This window comes from Haplochromis burtoni, unplaced genomic scaffold, assembly GCF_018398535.1.
Source record: "Haplochromis burtoni strain Fernald_Lab_line unplaced genomic scaffold, NCSU_Asbu1 Contig_80, whole genome shotgun sequence".
NCBI classification, from domain to species: domain Eukaryota; kingdom Metazoa; phylum Chordata; class Actinopteri; order Cichliformes; family Cichlidae; genus Haplochromis; species Haplochromis burtoni.
In genome coordinates, this window is record NW_024582441.1 from 1,543,619 (window position 1) to 1,556,032 (window position 12,414).

The window sequence follows — 12,414 nt, forward strand, 5'->3', positions numbered from 1 at the left end:
AACCGTGAATTTTGTGTATTGTTGCACCCCTAGTATATACATATATAACTGTTGCCTTAAGGCACATTATTTTGTAAGGCAGAGCCTACAATGTTACATTAAAAAGACTCCAACAATCACACTATCCCCTTTGAGCCAGCAAAAGTGGGAAGGAAAAACTGCCTTTTAACAGGTTGTTCTTTTCCTCCTTGGTGGTCAGCAGCCCTGCTCTTGTTAGTATTTGTTTCACTGAGATGTGTTCCCACCTGTATATTGGCCCTCTGTGCATATACAGTGTTACTGTCTTTCATCTGTCTGCTTACCTCTCACTCCTCGTGCTTCCTGTGCTCCTTTTGTGGTTTCCTGTTTTGTTTAACGTCTGGAATTCTGGGACTCTACAATCAGCCATTTACAAAAAAAAGCTCATATTCTGTTTGTTTTGCCATCTCCTGTGTCTTGTATTTCCGTCCAAAATCTACACTTGCACGATATGCTCTGGTACCAGTTTATTAGTCACTAGCTAAAACTGTATAAATATAGCCCAACTGTTAACACAGGAGACCTGCAGTAAATCCTGCCTTGACGACTGGTATAATGTACTGCTTTTGCTGAAACTAGGGAGGTATTTATTGAACTTTATTGCCGTTTTGGAAGTTCCATACATGACAGTGCAGTTCAGCACCACGGACTAAAGACTCCAGAATGACCATAAAGTAAAATCCACACCTCTGTAAAACAGTTTAGACAAAAAATAAACATGCTAACTTTCACAAGGGAACGATTCATTACAGCTTTGGAGTTTTTTTGCTTTTTAAATTTTGAGAGGTGTACCTAATAAACTGGCCACTGAGTGCAGCTGTTTTAATGTTTAATGATCTTTAGAGCCTTTCTCTCTCTCTCTCAGTAGAATAAAACAACGTCTGTAATAAGCAAGTAATTTACTCAGTACTAACCTATCACAGGCTGCGTTTGTGTCCTCATTAACTCCAAACACTGACATCTTTCTTGTTGGCTCTCATTTCTTCAGCCTTAAAGTTTCATCTGTTTGTTATTTATTACAAACAAGCGTCTGTAACTGGCTGCTCCAAATGTGCTCCATCTCGTAAAGTAGGTTTGAAACCAGTAATTTGGAGATATGAATGGCATTTCAAATACAGAAGGAATGAAATTCTCTTGGAGTAGATGGTTGACGGCTAATTATACCATCCTTGGATACCAGGCTGTTTCGTTTGTAGCCTTCATACAGGCAGCTTAGTATTATTGTATCGTGGCATTCTGGTGCCAGAGAGAAAAACAAATTAGCCTGTGAAAGTGGCCTTTGTTATACGGCTTTGTGCTTGCTCCTCTGGGGCTTTTGGCTCATTTCTGCATTTGGCATTGAAATTGTTGAGAAACAAATGATTGTGAGACACGCGACGTGCTTTGGAATAAGAGGATTTGACCGAGGGTTGAGTTATCGGTGGCGATGGCGGGTCTGTGAGCTTTGCAGTCTGGGGGTAGGGCTGTATGTGTGCATGTGAATGTATGTATATGAAGTGAAATGATTTGTGGTCTGATGGTGCTGCCTGGTGTTTTTAATGGGCTTTTTAAAAAAAGTTTTTATAGGAGATGTGGTTCTAAATGCCCTTTTCTCTGCGACAGGTATGCCTTTGGTCGTCAGTCTGACTCCCGACAGGTAACCAGGTGTGTTGCTGCTCTCATGGCTTTGACAACCCTGCGAGTGTTCCCTGTTGCTGTGGTCACCATCCTGGCAGTGCTGGCGTCGTCTGCAGAGGAGCACGAGTGGCACTTTGATCCAGGTGGGATGTCATCTATACATGTGTAGAGCAGAAAACATTGTGTCCTCAGTTTGAATTTGTTTTTGTTTGTGTCCTACTTTGTCCCCCAAACTCAGACATGATTGCATTTTCAAACCTGTTACCCTCTTCCTCTCCTTGGGCACAGCAAACGCCTTCCCCGCTGCTCTGAAATTCTCCTCACATTCTCAGATCAGTCAGCCTCATTCTCCATCCACTATCAACAGGCTATCCTGTGTCCTCTCCCTGTCTGCCAGCCAGTTGTTTGAAACAGGAGAATAAGATAGCTAGGCAACCCCCCCCACCCCACCCCCCACCCCAACCGCCAGCTTGTCAAGACCGCTAATGCACAAGCAGATCGTGAAAGTGTCAATCAAAATGTCGGAGAAGGGAATGCATGAGGAGTTAGTGAATGTGTGCCAGCCAGGTGTAACCAGAGGAGAGTGTCTGCAGGGCGGCCAAATTTTGGACCGGAGCAGCTGGTCTGTGAATAGGAGAAAATCTGTAACTGTCATTACTGCCTTAATTATACATTTAGTATTTGTTTAATTCATTAATTATTCTTGAAATGATCTCCCTGCTGCCAGCATGTGACATTTAAGCAATATTTAAGCTGATATAAAACAAAAAAACCCAGCAAACATTTGAGTAGATTTATGAGTTTTTGCATGAAGTTGCCTAAAGTGTACCCAAAGTACAACTGAAACAAGTAGTCGGAATTATTAAACATGATATTTGCATGGGCGGTATCTTGATTAGCATTGCTCTGGATAGCAAAACATACTCTAGCTGTGCTGTTCTGTCCTGGACAGTCTTTTGGTGCCAGAAGATTTAAATCTGTGGTGGACCTGATTGGATGCAGGTAAACAGTCCACATAGTTTTTAGTTTTTTTGTTAAGTATCTGTGTTCATAAGAAATCACCGGTGCAGGGGAAAGGAAATCTTGGCCCAGATATCTGCTGGCTTCACTGAAAGTAAAAATCAGGTGAGATGACTAGCCAATGAGTTCCCAGATTTTGTTTGTCCAATGCTTTAATTTCATGATTACCAGACACCTGAAAAACTGAGAATATCTCCAACATCCTGAAAAATTAAGAAATTGTAACAAACAACTTCAACTAAAACAGAGAAGGGTAAAGAGAGTAAAGTTTGTGGCAATTGCTTCGTTTAGTTTTTTGGTGCAGGCTTTGAAATAAAGTGCACATCTTACCAGTGGAGTACCAGAGACCCAAAATAGAATTGAACAGGTAATGGCTAACAGTAACACAGCCAGTGTGAGTCCTTGAAAGGCCTGATGGTGTTTTTGATAAACTGAATATTTGATTTTAGTCATTTGTGTCTGCATCTCCTGCACTGACTGCTTTTTAGCTTTCAAATCCCATTAGACAATGGATTGTTTTTCCCATAGACTGTATATAAAGGATGGCCTGAATCACCAGGGCATTACTCGCTGATTTGTGATGTCTCGTTTAGAAGCTTTGGCTGGAGCCATCTTAGTTTTGTGAAACCATACATCTCAAATAATATAATAATAATAATAATAATAATAATAATAATAATAATAATAATAATAATGGATTGCATTTCTATAGCGCTTTTTCGGGACCCCTCAAAGCGCTTTACAATGAACAGAGGAGTCTCCGTCCCCTGTTGCCAATGTTTCTTCCATCTTTTATGTACATATTTTTATAAATATATCCTTTTCTTCTTGATCTTACGTTTTCTTGAGCTCTCGGTTGAAGTTTAGCTGCTGGTAGACGGCGATAGACCACGATCAGGGCAAACATTGTTCTCTGAAAGTAAAGATTCTTTTCCAAACAGTTTTCAAGAAAGACTTCTCTGATGGTCTCTGACACATAAGATTAAGCTCGTTCTGGTTGTGCTTCTCTTTTTATTATTTAACTGACAGAAAAAATTATATAGTAAAAACTGAAGAGGAGTGATTGGTATTGGAAAAAGGTTATTATTTACAGCTCTAATTAAAAAAATTGTTTTGGGAGGAGTAATCGCCTGTTAAATGACTGTTTGATTTATTACTTAATCATATCCGTGAATCTAGATAAATTAACAGGCTGTGTAGTGCAATAGAGATGCTCGCATTTTGTCTTGTTGAAATGATTAAATCAAGCTTGGCAGTGTGAGCAGCAAGGTTTGGTGCATGCGCTAAAGTTTAATGTAAGATGACAGACAGAGAAAGTGAAGCCAGAGGACACAGCGGGGCAGAGACGAGAGAGTGAGAGGTGAAAAGACTGCAGATGGCGGGCTGTTGACTGGCGATGTGGTATAATGATGATGATGTAATGAAATGGGCACCTGTCCTCAGGGTGTGGATGAATTGTGTGTGTGTGTGTGTGTGTGTGTTGCGTCCGTTGGGAGGTTTTAGGGTTTGTCATGCGGCCCAACATTCCTGTTCACTGAGTCAATGACAGAAACTGAGTTAGACGCCCACCCAACCCCCGCCTCTTTATGTCACCCTCAGCCAACCCTGCATATCGCTGTCAGTAACCCCTTTCCACTTTATCACTGCCCAACACTCCCGCAGCCTCTCACCCCCTCACCTCGTCCTCAGATAGCGCCATCGTTGGGTAATCCCTGCCTGGGACCGCGCTATCTGGATCGGTTGATAATGCTGCCGCTGGAGCAGAGCCGGTGCAGATATCTGAGACCTGTCTGTGTTCATTCCATCGCCCTTCGTTTCTTTCTCGCTTTAGTTCTCTCTCTGCAAATGCCCAAGAGAAACAGGATCACTGGAGCCCTAAGGAGGTGGCTTTGTGCGAGCTGGAGAGCTGCATGGAAAGACAAAAGGGACTGAAGAAATGGGAAAGGTGTATTCTCAGAGATGACAGGTCACAGTATTTCACAGCGGGTGGCCTCATAAGCTGTGAGCATAAACTTGGAGGTGCATACGGGTATTACTGGCAGTCCGTCTAATGAAGTCACTTGTGACTAGTCAGAGACGTATTAAGTGACGGTGACATTACGCATTGCATGAACAGTACCAACGGACATTAAAGCAAATAAAAGCAAAGGTAGGAGCGTTACATTTTTCCCCTTCCACTCACTGTCTGTGTGAGTTATGAAGCATAAAGTCCGGAAGTTTTCCCAGAAATGACATAACAACATTATGCTCCGTGACCAATGATGACCACTCATGCTCTAATGGAAATATTAAATTTCCCCTGGACATGTGCTCCACACGGAGGAGAATTTTTCTCATATCTTTATCCGGCCTCTGTCTTCCTCTCCTTCTCTGTCTCTATCTCCCTCAACCCTTCCCTTACAGCTCAGTGTCGTTACGCCCTGGGGATGGAGGATGGCACCATCCCAGATTCTGACATCACTGCCTCCAGCGCCTGGTCAGACTCCACAGAGGCCAAACATGGAAGGTGGGAAGTGTGTGTCTGTGTGTCTGTTGTACCTGGAGTTCAAAGGTTACTCTCAAATACCTAAGCACATTTCCACAAACACAAACTTTTGTCTAAAATCTGTAGTTCTTCTTCCGCTTATGCTACAGTCACAACAAAAGTGATCTTTTTGCCTTTTAAATGGTTACTCTGAAGATGGCCGCAGTCAGCTGAGAGAGCAATAAAACAGCAATAAGATGAACTCAATGTGCAGCTGAAGGTGATCAAATCTGTTGCAATCTACAGAGACAGAAATTCACAATACCTGTTTAGATTCAGAGTCGAGCCAGAACCTCAAAGAAAATGCAAAATGGGCATCAGTAACCAGTATACAACCAGTTGGCAACCAGTTGCACTGAGTAACAGTAAGAGACATATTGCAGATGAGTTTCTGACTTGGATTGATTACAGTGTGTTGAATATGTTTGCATTTATGAATTAGATGTAAGTTACTTTCAAACCTTTGCCAGTCTTTCTGACGTTCTGACTGCAATTGTTTGGAGACAGGTTGCCTCCCACCATGCAACCTGTGCAACTGCCTTGTGATTGAAAGCTGGTCGCCACAACCACCTGCAGTCACCAGACATCTACAGACTTTTCCAAGTTGCAAGCAGGTTGCCATCCCGTTTTTAAAGAAGAGTTTTTGAAGAGTTATGCTTGAATTCTGCTTCAGCAAGAAATCCACTTCGTGACTTGATGATGTAACCGGAAACCCCTCTAACCCCACGTTGTAACCTCCAATGTCAGTCAGACTCAGTGAGGGCTGCATCGACCCAAGATGAGTTGCGTTTCTCTAAAAAGGTGCATGCCGGGTTACGTGGAAAGTTATAACGCAGGGTTAAGAGCGGTTTCTGGTTACGACGGCTGAAAAACAGTTTTCAACAGCAGTGATGTCACCGTGCACCAACACACACACCGTTGGGTTCACATCTGCATCAGAGCAACTAAGTGAAGGTTTCAGGGGATGATAAATTGCTTGCTTTTTGTCCAAGTGCTATACTCTGTTACTATTAGAAAGTAAAAAATGGCAGATTTACAAGGGTTTTTAGGACGGCAGCAGCGACTCGACTTATTTTGGATGTGTGCTGTACAGTAATTAAATTCAGAAGTTCTTTTCCTATTATTCCTGGCTGTCACCGCTTTGATGTGGTGAGATAATACAGCTCAGACAGCAGACATCACCATGCAGTGAAAGTGTAAGAGTGACAAAATGAATACAGACTTGATGTTCGCTGTGACGGATTACGTAACTCGAATAACTTCTCAGAGCATGCGATTTGATTTTCACACCGTATTGAGATCAAAAAGAACAATTAGACGCCTGGAGAAGTAGGGAAAAATGCTAATGGATGGTTTGAGAGCAGAATGATTAGGGTTGATGTGAGGTGTAATGGATTGACGCACGCAAAACCACAGGTGTGGTGCTTCTAAAATTGGGTTGCTTTTTCTTTCCAAGCCAGCCACGGGAGAAAGCTTCTTATAAAGAAAACATAATCACCTCTTTGAATAGCAGCACCGACTGGGATCTCAGCTGGTTTCTACTTGATAGGGCGGATTTAATAGCCTGGTAGCGCCCGTCTGAATTGCCGCCCACATTTCTGATTTGTTCAGCGAATCGTATACAGAGTCTTTAAGTGCAGCAAAATGGTAATTGGGCCCAATTATCAGGCTGCGTTATCATCTCTTTCAGGAGTCAAGATGTCACGCTGGTCACTTGTCATACTCTGTAAAAGAGCTGCTGTTGTATTTAAACTTGCTGAGCAAAATTGAAGCGATCTCTCTTCCACAGGAATGAGATATTCCAGTGCTCATGCCAGGCTGATGTGCTGTCTTATTTTCAGTCTGTTGGCACCGTGCTAAAGTAATTTTTAGCAGGTTTATTAGATTAAGGTGGAAGATGATAGTTTGTGTGTGTCTTCTTAAAACCTACTTGGTAATTAGATCACCACCTTATCTGTCTGGCTGTAAGGTCTGCAACATGTTACCGCCACGTGTAATCTGTGGGATCGTGCATGTGTGTGTTTGGGTTCACTTGCCTCCATCAGCTTGCTGGGTTGGGTCTCTTGGCAGAGCGTCTAACCATGTGGAAATGATTATTAGTGCAGCCTCTTTTTAAGGCACATCAGGGAGATCCAAAAAGAGAGAAAACAGAGAGAGCAGCGGACATGAAGATTTAAAAAAATAAATAAATAAAATAAGTGTGAGGTGGATCGCTGCAATGGCGTGCTGAAAGGTAGGGGGGAACTTAATCTGAAAGCAGGGTTTTTGAGGGAGGGTGGTGTGTGGAGGGAGAGATGCAGAGCTGGTAGGTGATTACTCTTGGCCAGTGGAATACCAGCTTATTGGTTGGAGTGAGAGAGGAAATGATGGAGGGAATGAGTGAGCTGTGAACAATGGGAGACGAATGAAGAGTTGGCTGGTATTTAGGGAGGAATCAAAAGACAGACACACAGTGAGACGGGAGAAAAATGAGTTACTTGGCAGAGCGCTGTTCTGTAATGTTATCCATGCTGGCTGGTGCACGCTAGCTCTCCCTCCTCATCCTCTCTCCATTAGAGGACACTTGGTGGAGCCCTAATGTGTTGATATCATCTTGTGGTTCCCAGCAGCATGATCTCACCCGCTGAGGGGAGAACGGGAGTGATTAAAGTCCAAGCATGGCTGTCAGTGCGACCGAGTTGATCCAGTGATTTGTTTTGGTGGTCTGAGCAGCAGCTTTCATTTTGAGAGAAGCCCCACGGTGGTCAGAGCGCGGTTGTGGCCTGGCGTCTGTTCCAAAGCTCCTCGGTACGAGTCGGAGTCGCACACAGCCAAATTTGTGGTCGTCGTGCGGCTGCTCCGCGGTGCTGCTATGAACTTTTCTTCTCAGGGTTAGGGTTTGGGCTGAGTGAAAACCTTTGGTGCGTGTGTGGTCGTGGCAGGCCTGCGAGCAAAGATTGGTCCTGACGCTCGACACCACACAGATCTTGTTGTGAGGTTTGAAGAATGTGGAGGAGCCGGTAATTTTCACTCTGCTCCTTTCATCTCGTTTCCTCTCTTCATGAGCCGCTTGTGTTCTCTGCTTTTTCCATGAGGTTGGTTAACTAAACTAAACGGAGTGCGCAAAAACATTTCAAGATAAAAACTAGACTTTTGAAAACTGAAACCACATTCTAGACAAATAAACAAACTCTAATGCAAAATACATAAATATATATATGCATATAAAAACTATATATAAAAACTGAAACCAACATTTTTAAACACTGAAAGCAGGAAATTCACTCTGGACCCTAAAGTGAAATTAAAAACAGATTCAACATCAACTAAAAATCAATATACAGTAATAACAGGGCTCTGCAGGTTTTCTCAGTCTCTCTGTCTTGAGCCATTTCCAGTTTTTATGCATCTTTTTCTCTTTTTCAGAGAGTGTTGTCATATTTATATGTGAATGTTTGGCTGCTGTAAAATCCGATTTGTGCTGGTGGAGGACTGGACTGTTTGTGCTGAATTCTCACTTGTACCTCTGCACACTGCCGGCACTCGGGGTTTTGATGCAGTCTGCCGGTAGTCATGTTTCTATCTGCGTGCGAGTGTTTGCGTGTGGGACTGGGATTTCGTGAGCTTACGATTTGTGTTTTCGCTTTAAACAACTTGCAGTTTGTTTTCCTTTACTGTTATCTGACATTATCATCTCTCTCTATCTCCGTCTCTTTCTCAGGTTGAGTACTGGAGAGGGGGACGGAGCGTGGTGTCCATTAGGATCCGTGTTCCCCAGCGGATCAGAGTACCTTCAGGTGGGATGCTCATCTTTTTCTGCTCTGATATGCAGGTGCACTTATTGCTCAGTACGGCTGCTGGTTTGGTGAAAGGTATTGATTGATATTTAATGATTAACAAGGTCTGAGTGCATTTGTAACCGTTATAAAAGTCTGTTCAATAATTCAGACAGATTTTTACTTTGAGGTGGTTTTACAGAAGCTATAAGGTTTCGTTGGGCATAATAATAAAGTGCAAATATACTGTTTAAACATTTAGGAAAAAAAATGTGGAGTCTGCGTTTTCTCCTTGTGCATGTGCGGTTTTTTTTCTTCTTCCAGGAACTCTGGTTTCCTCCCACAGCTACAAACATGAATGAATGTGAATGCGAAGGTTGCCTTTCTCTCTGTGTTAGTCCCTGTGATGGACTGGTGATCCGTCCGGGCCATACACAGCATCTCACCCATCACAGTTAGGATAGACTCCAAAGGTTAAGAAATCGGGTGGATGGATGTTTGTTACAGTTGTGCAAAAAGTGCAACAAAGATAGGATTTTATTTTGCCAGTCGTTGTGTTTGTTACCTCTGGGCAGAAGCAGGGTCGCTGTTTTCCTTTTTCTTCTCCTAATGCATGCGTGTGTCACTCCCAGCTTTTAGTAGATACTGAAAGACAGATAAGATCTCTTTATGCTCTTCATGAGTTCTCCTTTCTATCTTTAAAAATCATTGAAATTGCAGTGGTGAAGAAGCTCTTAACTGTAATCCTACAAGAACACATATTTGTCAGTCTAGACCGCGCTAATCATCTTTTCTCTACATCAAGGTCATCGATATCCTCCCAAATCAGCTCTTTGCATTCTGAGCACACACTTTTTAGACTATCGTAAGCATATGAAAATAAGTCCTAAAATATATTGAAATTGAACAATATGAGTAAATGTAGGTGAGTTTGGAAGCATCCCAGTACTTTTAAATCTTGTTGGCATTTCCAGCTTTCTGAGTGACATACGTTATGATCATCTGTCATCTGTAGATTGACCTGCGCAGACTCCACTTCCTGGCTCTGGTCGGCACTCAAGGTCGCCACGCTGATGGGCACGGTCAGGAATTTGCACGCAGTTACCGACTCCGCTATTCCCGAGATGGAGAGAAATGGATCACCTGGAAGGACCGCTGGGGCCAAGATGTAAGTGGGATTTTTCTCACGTCCTCGCCTTGATTACAGATGAACTGGATCCCTCTGTTTCTGTCACGCCTGGTAAACAAATGGAGCGAAATAACAGTTTGAATGTCATTAAATGAGCAAGTGGGGTGTCAACACAAGAAACGTACTGCTGAGGGCGACTCCATTATTGATAGGATACGACTTAATATCCTGGGGCTGTTGAGTATAAATGAAGTGTTAATCACAGCTATCTGTATAATTCATTTGCATTTGATTTACTTATTATTCATTGTGAAGTTGAGCAGTTTGGAACTAAGCCAAGCTTCCGGCTGAACAATGCAACGAATGCATGTGCAGAGTTTATATTCTTTTAAAGCCTCTATTATTGCATCTGTTGAATATTTGATTTGGTGATACATGGTACTCTGTGTTTTGTACCACTCTTACATGGCAGCTTGGGGATTACAAACTCCGACAACAAAATGTTTAAGGAAGGTTACACTGTTTGGCTCTCACTTGCATTTATTATTCTGGACCTTATATTGACACACAACAAATATTGAGAAACTGCAAACCGAAGTAATTTTTTTTGCGTTAATGTGTTTCATCTAAAAACAGCCTGCGGCTCTAACCTCTCAAATCAATCATTCTTTGCACCTTTATGTATTAAAGAAAAAGTTCAGTCGGTTCATTTCAGCTCCTCTTGGATTAACAAATTCAGAAAATGCCCTCTGAATAAAATCTGGGCGCCTTAAGGTGTGGATTTATTCAACCTTACAGTTATTAGCAGAGGCGAACAAAATGCTGTGTGATTGAATATTTGAACTGCTCTCCCCTAGGTGGTGTCTGGTAATGAGAACACCTATGATGTTGTGCTGAAAGACCTCGGACCTCCCATTGTGGCTCGCATGGTGCGATTCTACCCCCTCGCCGACCGGGTTATGAGCGTTTGTCTTCGGGTGGAGCTCTATGGCTGCCTTTGGAATGGTGAGTGTGTATGAGCGTGGATTTGATGGACAACGTCCCCGATTTTACGAACACTCGCTTTGTCTGTGTTAGGCAATGCGTGCCCTCCAGTTTAGATAAAATATTTCATATGGTGAAGATGGCTTAGCTGGCTGTTGTCCCAGATTTGATCCTGTATCAGATGGTAATGATCACAAGTGTGTGGGTTGTTTTTTTTCCATGCATTCCATACATCGAATTGAGGCATTCAAATTTACAGCCTTTGTGGGATTTGGCCAAATAAAAGAAGCCCCATATTGATGAATGGTGTTGGTCTCCATGTTTGCTGAAGCACAACACTGACTCACTGAGTATTTATGTCTCCTATCCTGCCCCACCCACCTCCCTCAGATGCTCACTGGGTTGTCAGTAAATCACAACTGCCACTGGCACTAAAAGACCAGTTCCCGGTCTGTGTCTTCAGGGACACCATCCCTCTGAAATATGCTTGAATGTGGCTTTCGGCTCTTTTCCCTTTTCGTTTTTCCTACAGGCTGGAGATTATGCAGAATCTACACAATGTGATGCTGCCTCTCTAAAGTCTGATATGGAATGAAATAAAAGGTCAAATTGCACATATTTGACCTTTTATTTCATTCCATATCAGATTTTAGAGAGGCAGCACAATGTCACCCCATTATTATTCCTTAGCTTTAACTTTGGACCTGCTTGGCTCTCAAGCACTCGCACACTGGTACCTGCAAATACTCACATCTAAAGACACATGTTTATGTTCAATCAGGGTGTGCTGCACATATGTTATGTGAAGAATTGTGTTTATTTTGGGTAGCAAAGCACCGGGCTGGAGTCAGCGTTACTGACGTCACCTCTGTTCTCAGGGAGTGGGCTGATTAGGTGTACATTAGAGGCAAGGAGGCTCGAGTTCCGCTGGTGGATGGTGACTGGGCCAAGCAGGCCCGAGAAGCTGGCCTTTTAGTTTGTTTTACTGCTTGAAATCCAGCTGTAGCAGTTCTTCCCTGCAGCTGGGATTTCTGTTGGCTCTGTCCATGTTGAACTACTCACAATGAAAACGGGAAAAAAAATGCTTGTTTCAAGGACCTCTCAACTAATATTTCTTCCCGTCTTGCCGTGTTTCAGATGGGTTGAAGGCTTACACAGCTCCAGTGGGTCATGTCATGCAGCTGCCCGGCATGTCTGTGTATCTCAACGACTCCACCTATGATGGGAGCACGGAACAAGGGTAAGACGTACATCTGCTCCGAGCATCTTTTCCATTTTCATTTTTATGCACAAGTATGCTGGATTTCCATAAACGCCTGGATTTCGCTTTAATGGAAATGTGCAGGCATGGCCTCGTTTATAAATCA

General features: G+C 42.9%; 1 protein-coding gene across 5 annotated transcripts in view; it reads left to right on the forward strand.

The window, feature by feature from the left end:
• Positions 1-12,414, forward strand: part of ddr1 (discoidin domain receptor tyrosine kinase 1) — a 61,298-nt gene that overhangs the window by 29,183 nt on the left and 19,701 nt on the right. For all 5 annotated transcript variants that reach the window (XM_014334473.2, XM_014334472.2, XM_014334471.2 and 2 more), the window contains exons 2-7: positions 1,621-1,778; positions 5,059-5,161; positions 8,880-8,955; positions 9,950-10,102; positions 10,921-11,068; positions 12,185-12,287. In XM_014334473.2, the coding sequence (XP_014189959.1) occupies positions 1,679-1,778; positions 5,059-5,161; positions 8,880-8,955; positions 9,950-10,102; positions 10,921-11,068; positions 12,185-12,287 (683 nt within the window). In that variant the 5' untranslated portion in view covers positions 1,621-1,678. The remainder of the gene's footprint in view (positions 1-1,620; positions 1,779-5,058; positions 5,162-8,879; positions 8,956-9,949; positions 10,103-10,920; positions 11,069-12,184; positions 12,288-12,414) is intronic.